The 21,416-nt window shown below is 39.2% G+C and overlaps 3 protein-coding genes across 3 annotated transcripts; 2 read left to right on the top strand and 1 right to left on the bottom strand.

Moving 5' to 3' along the window:
- The first annotated feature begins 704 nt into the window (after positions 1 to 704).
- Positions 705 to 12,787, top strand: LOC145902685 (uncharacterized). Its single transcript, XM_082990762.1, has 39 exons — positions 705 to 858; positions 1,004 to 1,048; positions 1,169 to 1,411; positions 1,679 to 1,921; positions 2,105 to 2,314; positions 2,387 to 2,504; positions 2,971 to 3,078; positions 3,437 to 3,650; positions 3,876 to 4,046; positions 4,124 to 4,328; positions 4,469 to 4,735; positions 4,915 to 5,154; positions 5,262 to 5,381; positions 5,445 to 5,656; positions 5,772 to 5,859; positions 6,216 to 6,380; positions 6,479 to 6,622; positions 6,715 to 6,999; positions 7,065 to 7,253; positions 7,316 to 7,509; positions 7,573 to 7,732; positions 8,310 to 8,523; positions 8,727 to 8,879; positions 8,937 to 9,062; positions 9,157 to 9,307; positions 9,444 to 9,558; positions 9,658 to 9,752; positions 9,813 to 9,990; positions 10,067 to 10,253; positions 10,352 to 10,470; positions 10,532 to 10,639; positions 10,696 to 10,863; positions 10,931 to 11,206; positions 11,270 to 11,392; positions 11,480 to 11,605; positions 11,685 to 11,813; positions 11,888 to 11,966; positions 12,097 to 12,137; positions 12,213 to 12,787. Exons 1-39 carry the CDS (start codon positions 780 to 782, stop codon positions 12,335 to 12,337), a joined length of 6,213 nt encoding a protein of 2,070 aa, XP_082846888.1. The 5' UTR covers positions 705 to 779; the 3' UTR covers positions 12,338 to 12,787.
- A 1,172-nt stretch (positions 12,788 to 13,959) lies between these two features.
- LOC145910484 (riboflavin-binding protein-like) lies at positions 13,960 to 16,058 on the top strand. Its single transcript, XM_082997627.1, has 8 exons — positions 13,960 to 14,096; positions 14,170 to 14,324; positions 14,534 to 14,675; positions 14,783 to 14,902; positions 15,028 to 15,199; positions 15,270 to 15,389; positions 15,457 to 15,507; positions 15,734 to 16,058. The coding sequence occupies exons 1-8, from the start codon at positions 14,001 to 14,003 to the stop codon at positions 15,793 to 15,795; spliced, it is 918 nt and encodes a 305-aa protein (XP_082853753.1). The 5' UTR covers positions 13,960 to 14,000; the 3' UTR covers positions 15,796 to 16,058.
- A 2,629-nt stretch (positions 16,059 to 18,687) lies between these two features.
- On the bottom strand, positions 18,688 to 21,336 carry LOC145895128 (ADP-ribosylation factor-like protein 5A). The gene is made up of 6 exons (XM_082983890.1): positions 21,068 to 21,336; positions 20,718 to 20,778; positions 20,458 to 20,605; positions 20,211 to 20,294; positions 19,940 to 20,091; positions 18,688 to 19,873 (listed from the first exon to the last, which is right to left on the bottom strand). The coding sequence occupies exons 1-6, from the start codon at positions 21,111 to 21,113 to the stop codon at positions 19,828 to 19,830; spliced, it is 537 nt and encodes a 178-aa protein (XP_082840016.1). The 5' UTR covers positions 21,114 to 21,336; the 3' UTR covers positions 18,688 to 19,827.
- Between the last annotated feature and the right edge of the window lie 80 nt (positions 21,337 to 21,416).

Genomic DNA, 21,416 nt, shown 5'->3' with positions numbered 1-21,416 from the left:
CTTGACAATATCTTTTAATTAACTAATTAACTAGTCGAATAGCCTAAAAGTATCGCGTTTGTTGCGAAATACATGGATTTGCGGTCATTTGAGTGGAGGCATCGGTAAAAACATTCCGAACAAAATACCCCTTTGTAGTCTATCTCTTAAAGTTCCATCGTAGGGGAATAATGTCTGGGTATTTAAAGCGAGGACAGACGTGTGGGACGTGAGTTGATTGAATAAGGTTGTACGCAGGGATAAGATTACCCACAAAAATCTTGTGTGTTTTTGTTCGGCAAGTTTATTTAGACGAATTTTGTGGCATGGAGCACTCGTCGGTTTCAAACCAAGTGATCATCACGAGTGAAAGAGACTATTGTCAGCGTTTCGTGATCAGTTTTGTTGAGAAAGTTTTTATACCATAAATTTTTTAAATACAACTATGCCTACGTCCCAAATTTGACCCGTTATGTCTCGCAATCTGGCGCGCCAGAGGTTGGTATCAATTTGTGTTGATCTAGAACACCTGTTCAGACTGTAAGTTATAAATGTTTTTTTGCAATTCGGTTTCGTTCATTACTGTAAATAGGCCAGTTATTGTCAGTGAAGTTTAACTACTCATTGTCCACTTTCTAATTGCATTATTTGGCTGCTAAATTTTGATAGCAGCTGCTAGTCGAAAAGTGTACACACTTCTGAAACATTCTATTGTACAAGAGTTTTATTCCTCCTAATGCTGGCTTTGTTGCAGTATCATCCGGAAATATTCTTAACTTATTTATTGTGTTGTTGTAAGCATGCGAATAAGCGCCTTGCAAACTGAAGTTCTGACCATTATTTTACATTTGTTCGTCTGCATTGCAACGGCCCAGGATGGTGAGTAAAAGTCATAGGCCAGCCAAGACAATATTTTATAAGAACATTTTAGCCTATAAAGGCAACTATAGCCCTACTGTGCAATAAAACTGTTGTTTTTTGTAAAACAACTATAACCATTTAACTAATTCAAGCAATATTGTAGATGATTTTAGCGGTAGTGGAACAGAATCCACCGTTACAACGACAGGTATATTTTTTTCAATATTTTTACATAAGTCTTAAATATATATATGTGTGTGTGTGCGTGTGTGTTTGTTTCTTTGTGAACGTGTGTGTGTATGTGTCAAAAGTGAAATTTGCATTGTAGTGGAGGGAGTGCCAGGGACGCACGTAATCTTACTGAACATTAGCAAGAGTGGTTTCTCCATGGCAACTCGTACATATTTGGTTCATGTGACTGGGGACGGAGAGTTTTCAATGATTCCTGTCGGCGACGTCGAAAGGTTGTTTATTACCGGCCTTACCCCCGAAGCAACTTACACCATATCCGTAACAGTGCTTGACGACGGCGTGGCAGAGGATCCAGTAATAAACATCACCTTGGCAACAAGTACGGCTTTTTTACTTACGTCAAACAGTCGCGACCGTTTTACAAGCACAGACTGGAGACGGGAAAACACAGATAAACTTACGAAAATAAACCATTGAAAGTAGTTGACGCGAGTTCGGACATCCCGGAATTGGATACCACGGCCGTTTAATTTGCGTGAAACGATTGTCCCAACAAAACCAGTGTTTCGAGGGCGTAACTTAACCCGGTGTTGATTTGTTTGCTCAACAACATTACCCTGACAGTGCCTTACTTTTAATTTTGCAGCGAAAACTTGTACTTTGTCGTGCACAAACGGCCACTGTGTTGTATATTCGCCCGTAAGATCGGAGTGCGTATGCACAACGGGTTACGTCGTTCATCCTGACGAGTCAAACATATGCGTGGACGTTGAGGAATGTCAACAAATACCTGCAGTTTGTCCTATAAACACGACGTGTTCCAACAGCGACGGTTCATACACCTGCCGGTGTCCAAGTGGATTTCGTCTTGAAGATGATCAATGTGTCGGTCAGTCGACCTGTCACTCAGTTTGAGTCGACGTTTATCTGTTATTTGCCAAAAGCATTAGAATTTAGAATATTTGTATTCCGACTCGTTTGTCTTTCATGTATGGCATGTCTCTGCACGTTCGTTCAAATATTACTCAGTTTCCCTTCTTGTTGTAAAAAATGTTCTTTGTTGTTTTTTCAGGTGTCAGTGTATGCGATCGACAACCCTGTTTAAACAAAGGCAGTTGCACATTGCAGGAAAGATCCTATTCCTGCCAGTGCCAAGAATACTACACTGGACCCAGGTGTGAAATCTACAACAATCCGTGTCTGAATGTTCCATGTCAGAACGGAGGATCGTGCATCGATCTGTCGGGAGATTATCAGTGTCAATGTCCTACTACGTACTCAGGTGAGAATGTGATGACGTTCAGCACGTTGAGCCAAGGCTTTCGCAGCAGCTGACCGTTGATACAATGAGCAGGTAAAAATTGTGAAGAAGATGTAGATGAATGCCAACTTCAAATATTCGAATGCGATCCCAATTCACAATGCATCAACACAGTTGGAAGTTATAATTGTCTCTGTGACGACAATTACAGGTCGGTCAAAAATGTTCTATTCAACGATATTTCGTGGCTCTATACTTGGCACGATGTCGAAAAATCGCATTGGAAAATGTTACAGTAACACAAGTAAATCATATTTATTTTCTATTGGAGCGTAAATGTGGCGCACAATGTACAGTTAAACGGCTGATGTTGCAATTTATATAGAGTTGGACCAATCCGTTCTCACGTATTAAAAGCTAATGTAAATGGTCAAGTGATCTCGGTCCTTAATTTGTGCGCGTAAATTGAATTATATGTCACAAATTACCTGTAGTATGGCACAGACGATTTTCGGTCGCAATGTTACGTAATCTAGTGCTCTGCTTGATTGACATCCGCAACTTGATTAACCTTAGCTTTAATCAACGCTCTTTCGGACCAATATAAAAAGGAGGTTTGTTATGAATACATTCATTTCGCGATACAGAGTTTTAATTGAACCGACATTCTTTCGCAGGGGTGACGGAAGAGAAAAGTGTTATTTGATTAGATTGCTTCCTTACGGGGAGAGCGAACAAGATGAAGTGCTTCAAATTGGTGACGATGTTGCTTCGCCCACTATCAGGTGTGCATACCTACTAAGTAAACCATCGGATCCAGCATATATCGAATATGATTTTACGATAGTTTTGCATTTTGCAATGCAAAATATATTATAGGCACAGATAAATAAATTCATATGCCACTCAGTTATATCTTTTCTAAGAAAAAAGCACTTTGTTTTCTATTCATGCGGCCTTTGCCATGAAGTTGTCATCAGCATTGGAATATGATCTCGTAAATCACATGGCATGACATGAATATTCACCTCGCGTGCCAAGGGTTGGCGGTCCCTAGGTGTATTGTGTCACACATTAGTTTGTTGATATGCTTGGGACCACGGCTCGGTTTATACTTTACACACGGCTTGGTTTACATTACAGGGCCTCGTTTGCGATTCCCTTTGCAATTAAAAAGGTTCAAAATTTCCACGTCATATCAAATGGCCTCATATCACTCGGCATCGGCACATGGTTCGTCCGTTATTATTACCGACCTTGGAACAACGGATTTGACTTCTTTGACATTGCTGTAATCGCGCCATTTTGGGACGACTTTCATCCGAGTGAAAATAATAACGGAAGGGTGTACTATCAGGTACCGAAGTACACTAATTCCTCTAATTTATGCGGAAAACAATGTCTTAGCATGTAACAAACTGTCCGTTAAACTTAATGTGCCGTCAGTAGACACTGGTAATTTACAATGAAGTAATTTTATTTCTTGCAAATATTGTTAAATATATTGTCCCAAAAATTGGTACAATCATGTGATACAACATATATTATGGCGATCAATAGCTTTTCCAACTTTTTGCTGTAGGTTTATGACAGAAGTTTGGTAACGCTGACTGAAAGAAGCGAGGCTTTAGTTCAGGAGGTTGCTAGTCGCATCAACAATCACTTCCAGCGCGACGATTTCAATCCTCTTTTTGTGTTAAAAGCTACGTGGCACGAGGTGGTCATGCACTACGAAGCCTACAACCGTGGCTACGTACGTAAATGCAAAATATACTTTTCATGCAAGCGGTTGTGGAAATGATATGCAAGTTTGCTTTTATTTTACTTTAGCCGAGCACATTCCAAGCGATTATAGCGAGCGATGGGACGGACACTTACCTTATCTACAACTATAAAGAAGACGCCATGTTGTGGGATACACGAAAGAGATATCGCTGGGGAAACCAGGGGTTGATTGGATACAACTTTGCTTTTGGCCACGATTACGTTGAAACACAAGGAGATTATAGACCTGACAATCGCAGTCAAAATTCAGGTTATTTGGATTTCTTTGATAACATGACAGTCGACTGTAGATTAGCAGAACTGTAAACATTCGCCGACATACAAATCCTTGTGTATGACAATTATATGACAAATATAAATGTGACCACATTCGTTGCCTCGCGTTTCCAGGTGGGCCGCTCGGCCAGTACTTTTATCATGTTGCCAGCGGAATATCAAACGAGCGGGAAGCAGCAGCAAGAACTGGTTGTCTAAAATGGGTTCTACGGGAGATAAATGATCCATGGACTCCAGATCTCCAACCTTGTCCCTGCAACAAACTTCAGGCACTTATAGACCGCCGTTTTACGTTATCGGTTGACGTATGGCTTTACTGGACTTCACGTTATGGGGGTTATTATCGCACGGGCGATGTCGAAGAATGGAATTACGAGGAGGGTGAGTGGAGTTTATTGCTTTTGTATTAGGTGAACATTATTGTACCACTATGCCAAACACAGGTTAAGCGTTTTTTTTACTACTGTCTGCATTATCTGATCATTCCGATTTAAATACATCGAAACTCAAGAAATAAAAGCAGCTCATTTGCTATTAGCCAACAAAATGTTTTTTTTCAGCTCGTAGGTACAATTGCTTCCAACCTCGACTTAACACTGGGCCCAGGTGTTGCTACGCGTTACGTGAAGACCAATTTTCGTCATTTTGGGGCTGGTGGAGTCAAAGCCCCATCACTGTTGGTCCACTGGCGAGCCGATATGAACGTTATCAAATTCCGATAATCGAGAGAAACCCTGGCTGGTCTTGGGTGTTTCGAAGAGACGAAACCTTGTTTAATCAGCAGTACAATCTTTCCATAGGCAGGTTTTGTTTTACGCGCAAATCCTTTGAAACAAATGGTGGCAACTAATATCATTACGGTAAACTCACAAGATTCTATTGGTCACATACAACGTGTTCTTCACAGAAAACGATTTGGTTCCGAGAAGACAATGCTGTGTTGAGAGCGGAGATAATCTTCTTTGCGAGCTGTATCAGATTTTCAGACCGGCAGCCAGTTGCACAGGCTACGTACCGAGGAGAATTTGTAAGTTTTACACTTTTGCATTCGGTTGCTCGAGATCCATTAACATTGTATATTTTACTTTAGCTTTCTTCTGGGGCGATCCTCACATCACAACAAACGACGGTGTTACGTACAGTTTTAACGGATTGGGAGAGTATCATATGTTGTACGCTCCCGGTGTATTCTCCCTGCAAGCTCGCACCAAGAAGGCCAAGAAAGAAGACATGACCGAATCGGACGCTACTGTTTTTACCGCTTTCGTAGCGAAGGATCTGACATCGGATACCTCGGGAACGGTAATTGTTATTTTGGATTAAACACAAAACTCGTAACGTTACGCGAAAAAAATACTGTACAATACTTTGCGTTTGTTTATTTTACAAAATTAACAATACAACCTGCTACTGGTAGGCCCAATTCGAAGTGGATTTCAACAATGCGGATGGAAACGGGGTGATAGTAAAAGTAGACGGGGCTGCCGTACACAACATTTCTGACAGTAAGTATATGTTTTAATTAAACGCAGTGCCATAACTTACTTTTGTTTTTAATTTCCATACCTGTACGGATGCTCCATTGTTCGTTTTAAACCTGCTATTAGCAACGAAGCTTGGATAAAAACGATTCGACAGGCATAAAATTAACTGCCAGTGCGGCTTTGTGTAGTGTGTCGATCAGCCAACATAGGAATTTAGTTTTGATATCAAACCTTACCAGCACGCAAACAAAGGGTGACCCCTTAATTTTCAACGTATACATAAATCATCTGCCCGTGTTGTGATGTCTAACATCCAAACAAGTTTCGTTTTCACTGATGCAGTTGTGTAAAAGGTTATATTTACGCTGCATTCACAGTGGATACGACGGTGAGTGAAGTAAGTTTGAGCCTTGTGAACGGAACGTACACTGCGACCTTTCCGTCTTCACCTTCCCTTTCGATAACAGCCAACAACTTTCTTCTCACCATGCAATTTACCGGAGATGCGACAACAATGCAGAACTTTTCGAAGGGTTTAATGGGTAATTTATGAAACTTTCATCTTCACTGGACGCCAAAATAATGCAATGAAAAATAATAGATGGAAATAAACTCACTGACCGGTTATTGATATTTTTAGGCTATTGGGACGGGTCGAAAGAAAACGACTTTCAGTTTCGGAATGGAGAAACTCTCAATTGGACGACTCTTCAACCAACAGAAAACATGGATATATTGAACGGCACATTATTGGAGAAGCCCATCTACCCATTTGGGCTATCATGTAAATTTCATACTTCCATATAACTCAAAAATCAACACAATTGAGATTATACTATCTTTCCAAAACCTATACTTTGTCGTTTCTTATTACAGGGAAGTTGTTTAACGAAAGTGAAAGTTATTTTACCTACACCGGTGAAACTGGCGACACATTCCAAGATCACAATCCCACATCAGCATCCGAACCTCCGTTCCTCGAAGATCTCGTGGCCGAACAACAGGGATCATTTCACTTTGAGGGGATTCGGGCGAACTGTACGACCAACAATGTACTTTCTACTACTTGTCTCTACGACGTGTTGACGACAAACCGAAGTGAAATCGGACAAAATACGCTGGCAGATTCTCAAAGCACTGCACGAATTTCGGAAACTAACGGTAAGATTTATAAGCTTTACCCGGAATTCGGTTGGTAATGTTTTAAAGTTATTCCTTACACGCAGCCAACGCCCTGCCCGACGTATCCATAAATTCTTCCTCTCACATTGTGGTAACAAATGGCAAAACTACTCTGTTGGCAAGAATTAACGAAATGGCCACTTTTACTGTTGATGCGGTGGACGCCGACGGACATGAAGTGACATACAGTCTCGAGATCGAAAATGCTGTTGAAGGAGTTGTGATTAACAATGGTAAGTACGCCGATCCGTACGAAGCTTGTCACTAATATTTCCTCGTAACATTTTATATGTAGTCAGTGGATTAGTGACGTGGACACCCACGTCTGCTCATCAAATATCAGGCTCGTCAAACAAGACCCTGACTGTGATCGCCGTCGATGAGTTGGGAGGTCAAACCATTCTAAAGATTAACGTAAAACTTTGCTTCTGCATTAACGATGCAGTTTGTCTTTACGACGTCCCTGTCTTGGGAAGCGAAAACTACCAGGTTATTGTCATTATTGGTTACCGTTTGTGGTAATTTGTACTAATCAACTATGCTTTTATCCAGATTGTTGACTGTAACTGCACCGAGGCTTACACCGGTTCTGATTGTTCTGAGGACAGAAACGGTTGCCTTTTATCAGCCTGTTTCAACAACGTAACATGTACAGATGTTCTAGCTCCAGGAGTAGGCGAAACTTGTGGGGATTGTCCAGAAGGAACAACAGGTTGGATGAAACAAATTGTTGCCAATATCACATGTCGAAACTATTTTGAATTTGTGTATAATTCTGAAAGCCAAACTTTCGATTGTTAATGTTCGAGACACAACTAATTGTGTTCTCTTTTAAGGTTATATGTATATCAGACCGTAGAGCAGTGTTTCTTAACCTTTTTTGGATCGCGAACCCCTAAAACATTCTTTGAAAAGCTATGGACCCCTTTGCAAGAAACACATTGCAAATGTCGAAAAATTAAAACTCGTGGACAGCGAAACCTTATGGACAAAGGAAAATACGTGGATTTTCGGAATAATTTTATTTCGTTTCATGGACCCCTTAATGTATCTTCTCGGACCCCTTGGGGGTTCATGGACCCCAGGTTAAGAACCCCTGCCGTAGAGGATTAATACGTAAACTGTTGTTAAACCTCGAACTTAGGTTTGTTGTTTCTTTTTAATTGATCAAATATTGATCCCACAAACGTTTTCCGCTCTGTTGTGAATGTTTGGTTTGATTCAGCGGTGTTTACCTGTTGGTCGTGAGCTTACAGAATTCCAAAACGTTTGCTTTTGGTTTGTTTTAGGTGATGGTCGAAACTGCACGAATATAAACATGTGTGACTCGAATCCGTGTCAGCATATGTGTGAGTCTGTATATCAAGGCTTTATTTGTTCCTGTGAAGATGGATATGAATTGGAAGGATTAACCCAGTGCAGGGATGTTGATGAATGTGGTTTGGGTCATCCATGCGCAACCACACCTTACACAGTGTGCGCTAACACAATCGGAAGTTACAGGTAATACCTAGAAGGTTTTGGTTTAGAATTTTCATGCAGAGCAAATCACACTAAAAAACATGTTGACCGAACGAAATCTATTGACTTTCAGTATTTGTTGTCGCTTCTGGATTCAACGTGTCTAATGCGTATAGAGTAGTTTTTATGTCACCATATTTATACTGTCTGAGCGCTGAAATCTCATATTTTGCCTATGTGTAAAGTTGCGTTTGTGCATCTGGCTTCAACAACAACTCCGGAAATTGTGAAGACGTCAATGAATGCACAACGGGGGCCCACAACTGTTCACTGGATACAACATCTTGTCTAAACATTCCTGGGTCGTTTGTCTGTTCATGCCTGCAAAACTACTTCAGGTTTGATCAGGATTTGTTTTCTGATAGTTTTTGTTACGTTTGTGGATGCGCTTCCAGATCTGCCACTGTTGGTAATGAGACTTCTTGTGTGGATTTGGACGAGTGCGAGCAAGGATTGCACACTTGCGATAATCAGACAGAAATATGCGTCAATGAAGCTCCTTTATTCAGTTGCATTTGCAAGTACGTCTAAATAGCCACTTTCGCAAACAGGCTATTATTTTAAATTAAAACAGTAAATATAACTATTTTAAAATCATGTTATTATCTGATCTAGAACTGGTTTCAAGTCCATGAATGGAACCTGCGTGGATATTAAAGAGTGTTCCAATCCCGAAGCGTGCGATAACAACACCTCACTTTGCGTAGAGGAAGAAGGAAGCTACAGCTGCTCTTGCATTGCTGGATATCACATGACCGATGAAAGCGTATGTGTTTAATCCTAACTTCCTAACTTGTTTGGTTTTGACAATTTAATTTTTAATGTAAAACTGTGCCAAACTGCGTTAGTGTGCAAGTGAAGTTCGCATATACTTATTGAGAAATACTTTTTGTTTCACCAAGATATGCATGGATACAAACGAATGCTTGGATCCTGCCATCTGTCCAACGGGATCAAGCTGTAATAATTTGATTGGAGGATACGAATGTTTGTGTGCCGTTGGTGTCGAATGTTCTTGTAAGTTGCGAAAAGATATTTGAATGCCAGCAATTTTTGCCTAGGAATCTCGGATATTTTTATTTTCAATCGTGTAATCATACGAAATTTTATTTGCAGTCAATCCACGCCTGGAGCCGGTAAGAGCTTTGCAACAATCAAGTGAGACCATCACAGTTCTTGTAGACAGCTTTGGTCTATACGGAGAATACGAGGTAAATATTCTAATACCAAGTCCGAAATCTAAAACCGTAATGCAATAAATTAATGAGCAGATAAAAGTTATTGGACTGGAAGGAACACAAACAACAACAACTACTGAAACTTTTGTTGTGATTACCGGATTGAAACCAAATTCGAATTACTCACTGAGCGCTCGAGTTCGCAAACTAAAAAATTCCAATTTGGATTTTAGCAACTCGAAATTTAGCGACCCGGTCAGTGCGTTTACAGGTATATTAATAAATATATTTGTTTCAACATAACTGTAACAGAAACGTGGTTTTAAAAAACAAACATTTATGTTCAGATCCAGTCAAGCTTTCTTTGGTGGTCACCTTGGTCGGCCAAACATACGTCGAGGAACTTACAAACATCACATCGGAACAATCTGTGACATTGCGAAACCGTTTTGAAAGCGACTTAACAGCTGGACTGCAGTCAGTGGTGGGAGGACTCACACTGCAGTTTTCGAAAGTTGAAATTATTGCTTTCAGGTGGGCTATCGACCATTGTACTAACTAATTAGACTTTTTCGGATAAAAACCTGAATAGTAAATGCATGAACTTTTCTCTCCCTTTTTTTGTCACAAAGGCAAGGAAGTGTGGTAGCATCATCCGTTGGATCGTTAATAACCAACGAAGCAAGCCATGCATCGGTTACTGCCGACGGATCAAACCTTGATGCAACAAAATTCAGCGATCTCATGACTGGTGTGTACAGGCTTTTTGTAAAAAAATCTACATATCATAAACCCTAATCTCTTGACGGTAGTGCCGACTCCTTCTACTCCAACCAACTTCCAAATAACTAACGTCACAACCTCCTCTCTTACATTTGGTTTCGAAAGTGTTGTTGATGCTGTGAACTATGAAGTGAAAGGTGAGAATACAAATATACCCTGTTTCAATATCTAACCAAATTTACATATGATACAGTGACTTGTTCTGAGCAAACCCAGAATGTTGTCGTCACCACCCTTGTTGCAACTGTCAACGACATTGCCCCAAATGAAGTATGTTCCTGTCAAGTGAGAGTTCTCGCGTCTGTTGGATCCAACGCAGTGGCTTACTCTCCTTACAGCAGTGCTCTCATAGAATCTACCAGTGGGCATACAAATATAATTTAAAATTCGTATTTACACTTGTTCAAACAATTCCCAAACTGTTTTAGCCCCAGCTATTATGAAACTCACCGTGTCATCCATCACCGAGACTTCACTCATCGTCTCATTCTCGTCTGTGGCACGCGCAACCAGCTATCACGTGATTGCATCCGGGGTTACTCCAGTTCATTTGCCGCCCACAGTTGCAGCAAACAACCTCATCAACGTCCAGATACCTGGACTCACACAAGGCACCACCTACCTGTTTATTATAACCGTTATCAGCATCGATATTAAGGGGTCGGAACGAAATGGCACAGACCAAATTATGGCTACCACGTCAGGTAACAAATTTGTTGTCTCGAAGCTTGGTAGAGAATGTCATATTGTTTACGTTTGTGTTTCAGATGTAAACGAGTGCCGGACGACCACGTGCCAAGAGCATGCAACTTGTAGCAACACACTTGGAAGTTACGAATGCGTGTGCGGGGTCGGATACGAGAGCAACACCGCTGGGACACTTTGTTTTGGTACGCTCTCTTTTACTGTCATATATCCTTTCGTTCAGGATAAAACATTTCAGAACCAAGATGACATTTGTATGTTTTTGGTTTCAGATATCAACGAATGTTCGGCGAACGGGGTTTGCTCAGCATTTTCCACATGTTTGAATACTGATGGCAGCTATCGTTGTGATTGCAATGTTGGTTACGTATTGGATAACAGTGATGGGAATTGTGTCGGTAAGTTTATGTCCAACATGCGTTATAATGCGTTATAAAAGTGTTAGCTTTGGTAGATGTTGCTCGTTGCTTTCCACAGACTTAAACGAATGTATGGAGACGCCGAGTCCCTGCCCGGTCAATGCAACTTGCAACAACACTGTAGGAAGCTTCTCTTGCGTTTGTAGTACTGGATACTTCTTCGATGGATCCTCTAACAAGTGCCTTGGTAAAGCCTGCTTTGTTTTGGTAGTTGCGAATACGCACTACCTCATCTCAAATCACGTTTACTTATTGATTCAGGGAACTGCATCACGAACTCAAGTTATTGTCAGAACGGAGCAACCTGTACCAATTCAAATGCGGAAAGACCTGAGTGTTTGTAAGTTTGTATTTTGTTTGTTACAAGAACTTTAGTCAACAGATATTGATATGACAATTACTTTCTTTTTTCAAACCATTATATAAATTAAAAGTGCTATTTTAAACTCTTTACTTTACGTTGTCTTTAGATGCGCCACCGGATTCGAGGGAGAGCGATGCGAACAACCAGGTAACATTGATACCCAAACTTGGTTTACAGATCCAATAAAAATTTAGCAAAGAAGTAATAAATCCATACTTGCAGTTCCAGTAGAGGCGTGGAAAATAGCGTTGGGCGTAATTGGAGGTCTCGTGCTTCTCGTCATCATTGTGGCTGTAACTGTTGTTGTGTACAGGAAGAACCGTGTGGGTGAATATAGCGGCATCTAAAGGTGAACCTAAAACTGTATTGTGATGTTCCGGACCAGTGTATTAAGAATCACTGTGAACTTACATGCGTGAATTATTGCTGACCTGTTGTCATTATTTATGCACTATGTAAGTAATTAATCCAAGAGTATAACAAACGCATTCAATTTCATAACCTCAATTATGGTGTGAAATTTGTAGTCAAAATGTTATTTAAAGTTTGAGATCCTCCATTTTTCTCGTGTAAGTGTTGTTAATTTAATGAATTTTTGTTATTGAACGTTATGAAATACCGTTTATATACAGTACTATAAATAAAATGAATATTTTTATCTTAACCCATATATTATCGTGTGGTGAGAAGAAGTGTGAGTTTTTGTTTATAACACCTATTCACATATGTTCATATACTTATACGTACATGTTTCGCAACTGTGTACTTTTATTAATAAACATTGGTAGCCTCGTCAATGACGCATCGTCATCAAACAAAAAGTAACAATCCTTACAAGTTAGTTTTAAACGCGGAAACAGTATTCAAACGCGCGGCAAACAGGCGACTTATTAAAATGCTTCGAACATCTAGGGACCTAAATAGGATGGTGATGTTATGGGTTCTAAACACCGGTTACTGATGTGCAAGCTTTCCGATATTCACTGATGGAAAATAGATCGTGAACGGCCCGTGTTTACCTCGCATTGATACAAAGCCTTATGTCATCAGTGTACGAGCGTCGTACACTGGAGGGAAGGATAGACTAAATGCGCACCAACACTTTCAGGTTAATCATTAAACGGGGCGAAAGGTTTACCGCCTGTTTTAACCTCGTTTTTCTTGGGTGCTGCCTTTTAGGATCCGCGTTGCGTGGGAGGAGAACGGGCAGTTATAAACGCTCGGCAGTGTGGATACGAAATTGGTTTACGCAGTTGTCGGATGTATTACTGAAATGGCTTATATTTTTATAGACGATATCATGCTGTTTTTTAATATATATGGTGGTAACGCTGCATTATAGATAATATTTAGATATTTTGTTGCACTCACGTCAAATCAAGTGTTGTTTTTTTGAGAAAATCTTATAGTGGGTAATACAGTATTCGGTTATTAGATAACCTGTTTAAATTACTGTCGCCATAGAGCAAATGTTCTCGTTAAAGAGTTCACAATATCGATAAATTACGGACGAAGATCGTAGAAATAAGATTTAACAAATTAATATTGTTTATGTGATTTATTGCTTAACGTAACCGGCGAAACACTTGAGTACAACTACTGTTGAAAAGGAAGTTGACAATTTTGTTCATCTACTTGAACTCAGGCTTTAACACAAGGCTAGATACGAAATCGTGTTTGATTAAAGTGTATGATTAAGTTTGGTTAATGTTTTACCATGATGAGTTGGGCGCGACTTTTGTTGAGCGTAAGATACCAATGAGCGTGCGTTAAGTGTTTTATTTAAAAGTTAGCGGGAAATGGGAATAGTCTTGCGTTGAAAAGAGAAATTGTCATTTACATGTTTCTCTGTGTCCTGCAGGTAGCATGGTGTAACTATATAAAAGAAGCTTCAGCATGACGTTTGCAGAAGCGCCGACAAACTTATACAATTAAGCGTATTTACACAGCTATTTATATTTTCAGCGAGTGAATTAGCCCAGATACTGTGAAAAACTTCTTACCAACAAAATGAAACAACCACTGACTGTACTCATGGTTTTATTCCTGGCAAGAACGAGCATTGCAGGAACCGAGCCAGCCTGTCCAAATGGAAACTACCAAAAGGTTTTAAATTTGTTTATGAAAACTGCTTTATATAAACGCTTTCAGAATACAATGGAACTATCCCTTATTTCAGGCTCAACCATCTCCTGAAACAGATCTCCAATCTTGCAACGCATACAAATGTAACAGTTGCTGTTCCTCTAACATCACCAAACAGATTTCTATCACGCCTCTGCAGCAGGTCGGGAGGTTAAACTATCACCAATGCAACAGGACTTTCTCATCAGCGTGAGTAGTTTTTTCCTATTACATTTGATGATCAAATAATGTCTAAACGGTGCTGTATAAAGCCGGTTTTGGTTGAGGCATTTCAAACGTTAAAATAACGATATTTTAAAATCTTGAAAAGGCGTTTAACAAAAATCTTGTCAAATTTACAAAGAAAAAAAATCTGAAGGCATTTTATTGACTTTTGCGCATTTATGCACAATTTACAGTTGTTCAAAAGAAACCAGCTATATGGAATGTTTTTATCAATGCTCTCCCAATCTCTTCCCGTGGTTTGACAACAACAACTCTAAATTGTCGAATCTGCCGATATGTGCACAATTTTGTGAACAGTGGTTCCAAACGTGTAAGGTAAGCATTTAACATTCAAAACATTTAGTTAAGAGCAAAATCCGCAAAAATATATCCGTTTGATTAAAATTAGACATAATAGTATTTGTAACGTTGCATATATTCAGAACGATTACACGTGTGTTGATGGGAGAAGTTGGATAACTGGACTTAATAAAGGATTTGATAGTAATGGAAACCCCGTTGATCCATGCAAACCGGGAACTAAATGCCAAACATATAAGGAGGTATTACTTTAATTTGTGCCAATGGTAATATTTACCATATTTGGATACCGGTAATATACACCAAGGCTTGGATAATTAAATTAAAATATTCTCTTCCTATACAAAATCGGTGTTGAACTTTCAAGGTTTACGGATCGCCCGAGTATTTGTGCAATTATATATGGTCTGGCCCGGGGAGCTACAGCTTATTGAAGTACACGAATGATACAGAACTCTGTCTAATTCCCTCCGATCCATCACATAACGCTGAAGTTGTGAAACAGTTGAAAGGCAACCCTGTTACATGCGAGAAGACAGGTAGGTGCAATCTGTTACTTGTTGTACAATCGCTATGTGTTGGGGTTTAGATTTATCCTTTATTTTGAAGATACATACACGGATACAGGCATGATCGTCGGGATTGTTTTTGGGGTTCTTGGAGGGTTGTTTTTAATTGGGGCCGGTGTTGCCTTCTATCTTCGTTCCAGAAAAGGAGGCACGAAAACGGGTAATGAATACAAAAACAATTTGCGATGAGTAATTTGCGTCGGAGTTAAACATTGTTGCGATTTCAGACAAGCCGAAAGAGACCAACGCAACTCCGGAGGAGATGACAACAATGAAAGGTATGTTGTCTGATTTATTCTGCCTTATTTATTCCAAAATCCTTATAAAATGTTATGCAGGATGCACTTCTTCTTATACCTCATGTGTACATTAATGTTGAAATAAATGGCCTAAAAATGTGTAGCCTATAACCGCCAACAAGAAAATATACAAGTAAACATAATCTAGGACCAAGGTTACTTATACGCATGTAATATTTGAATGTTCGTGTTATTTGTGTGACAGTGGAACCATCAGGAGAGCCAGACACTCCTCCTAACACAAGGGATGCCAGTGACGTGGAATAAATAGGCTGCCTTAATCATTTGTATTCTTTTTTGGACTTTGAGAGCAATTTTTTGTTTGTGTGCTGGAAAGAGCATGAACCAACCATTGGCAAAGATTGTTAACAGCTCTACTGATCGTGAAGCTTAGCCTGGCCATTTTTTTGCAATATCGCTTAATTTTGTTACAAAAGCTTGTGTACTGTATGCTGCCGTTGTTATGTTTACAACTAATTAAAATTATTTTATAACTACAAGTTTGAGATTAATTACAACCTTAATTGTATACCCGTGTTTCTTGCAATGAATTTTTAGAGAAATACCGCTTTCGTAAGAAACAATAAATTGAAAAATATTGGTTACATGCGAAAGTAGGGCATTGTTTGCAATACGAATTGAACAATCAGTAATCATGAAAGGTTTCGTTTTTGGTTAAACACCCCCAGAAAAACACGTGTACGTCTAGACTAGTAGCCTGGTCGTTCAAAGGCTAAATCGTCATTTTTAAATCACGCAGCAAAAGCACACACCATAACGGCCATGTTGTCTCGTGCAACAAGGCATTTTGTAACGACGACATTGGCGCAATACATTGTTTGTTGGCGTGGGTCTTATTGACATGCTCGGCGCCCACTATCGATTATGTCATCTGTGTATCGGCGGAGTAAGTCACGTCGCGCGGTTGGCAAACAAACTCGACAGCATTATGGCTCACATTTGATTACACAACGGGGCAGTCAGGGCATTGCCAATCATTTTCGACAAGTCGCCTGACAAAGTTAAAACATATTATGTGCGGGATATTAAGTGTTAACCAACATATAGCTTAGTTTTGTCGCTTTGTCCTCGCACTGATCAGATACTTGCTCATGGTTTTGCGCACAATTAGATCCAGGCAACTGATATTTCCTATTACTGCAACCTAAAGATTTATGGTCTTTCAACTTTCAACGGTATTATCAAAGACAGCAAGCAGATAGAAGTGTCACTAATTCCTATAACCTTTAACTAAATCCTTTTTATGAACTCAATTTGCGGATAAACCAAAGTCCAAAGATAAACATGTTTCCATATCCAAACAATATTCGGAAAATACTGGTGTTAATCTTTCCTATTAAGGTTTAATTACGCTGTTAGTCAAATTACGATTACCTTAACTTAAAATATACAGCCTTTACCCTAAAAAGGATAAACTATCACTGCCATGGACATAACTTTTGTCATTTCATGCCTTTAGGACGCATATGGCAATTAAATAAAAAAATCCTGTTTTCAAGGTCCTCTGCAATAATGCACCTGGTTCCGCTTGTTTTCCAGTAACCATTGCTGCGCCTTGTGACTTATGTTGGGACCTAATGTTTTTCAAAGTAAATTTTTTTTAAGGATTTGTAGAGCTTCCTGTAAGATCTAGTGACACAGCCCTGGGGGGTTGCTTAGGCAATTATCTAACAACATAGCTTTGGTGCTACTGTGTAGGTTAGAGGAGAGATGAGCCTTGCACAAAACCACAACAGACAGGACACTGCAACAATTCATTTTTCTAAACAACTTAATTTTTTGATGCTCTTTTATCCCAAATAAAGCCCCCTAGTGAGCAGTTGATCCAACCGGGGGGGATCAAATGCTCACTAGGGGAAAAAAATACGGCCGTCCGCCAACTAATTTTTACCAGAATGAGTAGATGAAGATGGATATTTAATAAAACCACAAATGATTGGGCCTTCAAATGATTCATTTTTTGTAAATATAACCTGTTTTAGCTGCCTTTTTAGTTCAATTTTCTGTTGGCCTCGTCTCTGTATTTCTATGGAAAAGAGTTTCTTGGTTGGGAAATGGACTTCTCGAACTCCTGCGTAACAGAGTAAAACTGTGTATAACCATGCAATGGGTCATGCATTGGCGCCAGAGTTTTGGTTGAATGAGCGCAGATGAACAGGCTGTAGCCAGGGCGATTTTTAGCGAGTTTGGGGCAGTTTTACTATGGATTTCAGGGTCATTAGTCAGGCAGTGAATTGGCAGAGGGTGCTGTTGAATATGTAGCTGGGGTGGATTTTGTGGAAAAATGAATCACAGAAAGTATGGTCAATTTGTGATTTTCTGTTAGTCCCGACCCTTGTCTAGGAATTCTGGTCAAAGTTATATTCGAGATAACTACTTTAACCGCTCCCCCAGGGGTATTTTGCCTCCCTGCTGGACATTATTTTGACTAAAAAAGCAAAAACAAGTGTAGGTTTGACTTGTAACAAAATGAATCACAGAAAGTACCCCCCATTTGCAACAAAGTAAAGTCACTAACCCTTCTCTACACAATGCATTCAGAATTAGATGTCTCATAACTGTTTATGGGCTCCCTCCAGGGCTGTTTGTACCCCCCTAGGACTGGCAGTTTGGCGGTAAGGATTTGAACCCCCCATGTGCTGTCTTAATCCAGCTGCAATCATTTTTTTTCTGTTAAGGAATAGTAGTCCCCGTAGTGAGTCATCAGACCTGGAAATTGTTTTTGGCAACAATAGAAACCTTCACCAGATACATGAAGGCGAATGACCTCTAAAGCTCAAGTTTCAAGATTTAATTGTGAGATACGGCCTACAGCACCCAGAACCATGCATAGATACCCTGGTCTAAAACGCCCCAAACCCCACTAAACTGGCTCAAATTCGCCCTAATGCATTGCTTAAGTTTAATTTGTTTCAAGCGCGTTTAACAAGAGTTTAACACGTGACTGAACTGCTGCAGCGAATTAACCAACAAAAGAACGTGTGAACGTTACAGCGCGATGGCGATAATAGCGACAGGGCCGAGAGAGTACGAGCGACTAAGAGAGTAGACTAGAGTGTCGAAGGATTACAAATATGTTCAAAAACAATTTAACAGCTATTATGGCGAGTAAAATTGGCATGTACAAGGTGATGCGAACAAATTAGTTTGTTTTATTTTTACGAAGCACGGATACCACGCAATAAAACGACAGCTTGTAAAAACTTAACACATAAAAATTTCCTCAAAATTGGGATGCTAGCACCTAAACACTTCACTCCCACTGATAGTAAACTAGTGACTATTTACTTGTACAAATCCAACAGCCAAAACTTACACATTTCCAGGTGCCCTGAAATTGTGTACAAAAGAGCAAGGTCCAGGAACTACAGCGAAACAGCGTCACCTTACAACCAAATATGACGCAATCCTCAAATAAAGGTCAATACAATAGAACATCGCGCACGACAACGGCACAGGACAAAGGTGGGACACTGGGCGGCTGTTAGGCAAAGCGGAACCTCGTGTTCGGCTGAAAGTGATAAACGAATTGCACTAAGCATTTTTTGAAAAACATGCGTTAAACCACATCTTTATAAGCACAGCGCGAGGAGTCACCAAACAATGCGAATGTGCAGGCGTAGAAATTGTGTGAACTTGTGAACGTTTTCACACGTAAACTCCACCAAGTGTGCTGGTATGTGTTTGTGGTAGGCAAATAACTACATGCTTCAATGGGGTGCGTTTTGTTTTATATCTTTCCCTTGGAATGGAGGTAAAATTCACCATGATTCAACTCCATCAAAAACAAAGTACATTTTTATGTGTCAAAACATATTTTTATGAATTGTGTGCAAATATCCTTTAACAGAGTTTTTTTTCCAGATAAACAACAATAACATTAAAACTGAACTCACAAAAAATACAAATTTAAAATTGTTTCGCAAGACCAATTACGCAAACAGCATTGGCAACATAGATCATCTGTTAAATCCAACTTTTGGCTAAAATACACTGAAACCTATCAATGACTTGCCAAATAGTGGTTATCACTTTTTTATCATTTCTCCAAATGTTAAATGTTTAAGCACATACAATTTTAATCCTGACCATGCAAAGATTTACAAAATGTGCATTGGCCCTGCACACACAAAACAACTTTCAGACACTCTGTAAGGGCAGACACTTGACTGTAGGAGTGTGATAGAAAATATGGCTGACTCGCACTTATCTCATGTCCAACAACTTTTGAATTGAACCATTTTAAACAATGGAATGTTCGTCAATGTTAAATTATTGCTATCTAGTTGCCTGTGACAACATCCATTCTAGTCCTTGTGATAACCTACAAAACAGAGATAAAAGATAAACCTACTAATTGAGAAAAGATTTTAGAAATCAACTTGCTTACCCTTCGCCTGTGAGGGCACAGCATGCTTGAATCTGCCAAGTGTGGTCTTTAACAGATGTAAGTTTAAGTTCATGAGAAATTTCAGCAGCTGTCATGCGACCTTTGATGTCTTGCTTGTTCGCAAACACAAGTAACCTTGACTTTTTTAAATCCTGAAATAACAGGAACTATAAATAGGACAAAATTAAACTTAACTGTCATGGAATTTGTTGTGATAAAAAAACAAATCTTTTGGAAAGTTATAAGTTATGTCAAAACTACAACAACTTACTTCATGATGCAACATGGAATAGAGTTCCTCTTTTGATATATGAAGACGCTCTCGGTCTGTGCTATCAATCACCAGTATGATGAACTACAACACAAAAATAGCTAATATAAATAGTTGCTTGTTTATTTACGAAAAGCAGTTTGGTACATAATATTATTGTAGAATGCTATTTTTTTGTGTGAGAATCCAAATACAACAACCTCCTATCTAGCACTTATAAAAGAAACAAAAATGTTAAATGAATTACATCTGAATTGGCATAGTATGTTGACCATGACGAACGTAGTGACTCCTGTCCACCAATGTCCCACATAACAAAGCGAGTTTTCTTGCAAACAATCTCTTCTACATTGCTTCCAATAGTTGGAGACGTATGAACCACTTCATTCATTAAACTAAGCAACAATAAGAACAATGTTAAAAGAATAAAAAGATTTATGAATAAAACAGGGTTAATGGAACTTCTAATTGTTACATTTAGTTAATTAGTCACTTAAGTTTACTTACAATTGATAAAGAATTGTCGTTTTACCAGCATTGTCCAGCCCCACAACTATAACTTTGTGTTCTGAAAAATATTATCAAAAGAGATTTGAATGTATTTTTTTCGTTGTTTATGTGTACCATACAAGTGCCTCTTTTTGTTGCATACGTTGTTCGCATATTGGCGACACCATGCGCCAAATTTTTTATAAATTTATATTTATTGATAATACATCAATATTAAGACTAGTAATAATATAACAAATATGCAAGAAAATAGTTGAGAAAACCTGTGATATAACCAAGAGTGGATTTTACTATGGCCAAAGATCAATATTTTTCTTTCTTAGTTCTACTCATTGTACTAATCCTACCTGAATTGCTAAAAAGCTGCATCAACTTCGTAAACAAAACTCCCATCACACCTGTGGTTGTTTACTCTACGTCCAAAGGTTTAGCAGCATTACCTCCTCAATGTTGTGGGATAATAATTTGCAACTTAAAATCTGTTTTTGTTTTCCGTCAGTAAAAAAGATAAATTGAGGGAAGACGAAATATAAGATCTTGAGATTTGTCCTATAACCAAAAGAGACCTGTTGCACCAAGAAGCGGAACTTCGTTTATAAGCAAATCAGCTGATTTAGTAGCTGGTCAAACTAAATTACACTGCTGTCATTTCACCACCCTCATTCTGGCAGAATTCTGGCAGAATAATTTTGCAAA

Source organism: Ascidia mentula, chromosome 1 (assembly GCF_947561715.1).
Source record: "Ascidia mentula chromosome 1, kaAscMent1.1, whole genome shotgun sequence".
Lineage (NCBI taxonomy): Eukaryota > Metazoa > Chordata > Ascidiacea > Phlebobranchia > Ascidiidae > Ascidia > Ascidia mentula.
The sequence above is the reverse complement of the archived record's forward strand: the minus strand, read 5'-3'. Positions and strand labels throughout refer to the sequence as shown.

Bases quoted from the DNA above. Each gene is read 5' to 3' on its own strand.
- LOC145910484 (XM_082997627.1), top strand. From the start codon at position 14,001: ATGAAACAACCACTGACTGTACTCATGGTTTTATTCCTGGCAAGAACG. The intron at 15,200-15,269 runs GTAGGTGCAATC...TTTATTTTGAAG, and splicing joins TGTTACATGCGAGAAGACAG to ATACATACACGGATACAGGC. The intron at 15,508-15,733 runs GTATGTTGTCTG...TTTGTGTGACAG, and splicing joins GGAGATGACAACAATGAAAG to TGGAACCATCAGGAGAGCCA.
- LOC145902685 (XM_082990762.1), top strand. From the start codon at position 780: ATGCGAATAAGCGCCTTGCAAACTGAAGTTCTGACCATTATTTTACAT. The intron at 859-1,003 runs GTGAGTAAAAGT...GCAATATTGTAG, and splicing joins CATTGCAACGGCCCAGGATG to ATGATTTTAGCGGTAGTGGA. The intron at 8,524-8,726 runs GTAATACCTAGA...CTATGTGTAAAG, and splicing joins AACACAATCGGAAGTTACAG to TTGCGTTTGTGCATCTGGCT.
- LOC145895128 (XM_082983890.1), bottom strand. From the start codon at position 21,113: ATGGGAGTTTTGTTTACGAAGTTGATGCAGCTTTTTAGCAATTCAG. The intron at 20,779-21,067 runs GTAGGATTAGTA...AATATTTTTCAG, and splicing joins GCAGCTTTTTAGCAATTCAG to AACACAAAGTTATAGTTGTG. The intron at 19,874-19,939 runs GTAAGCAAGTTG...TCTGTTTTGTAG, and splicing joins TGTGCCCTCACAGGCGAAGG to GTTATCACAAGGACTAGAAT.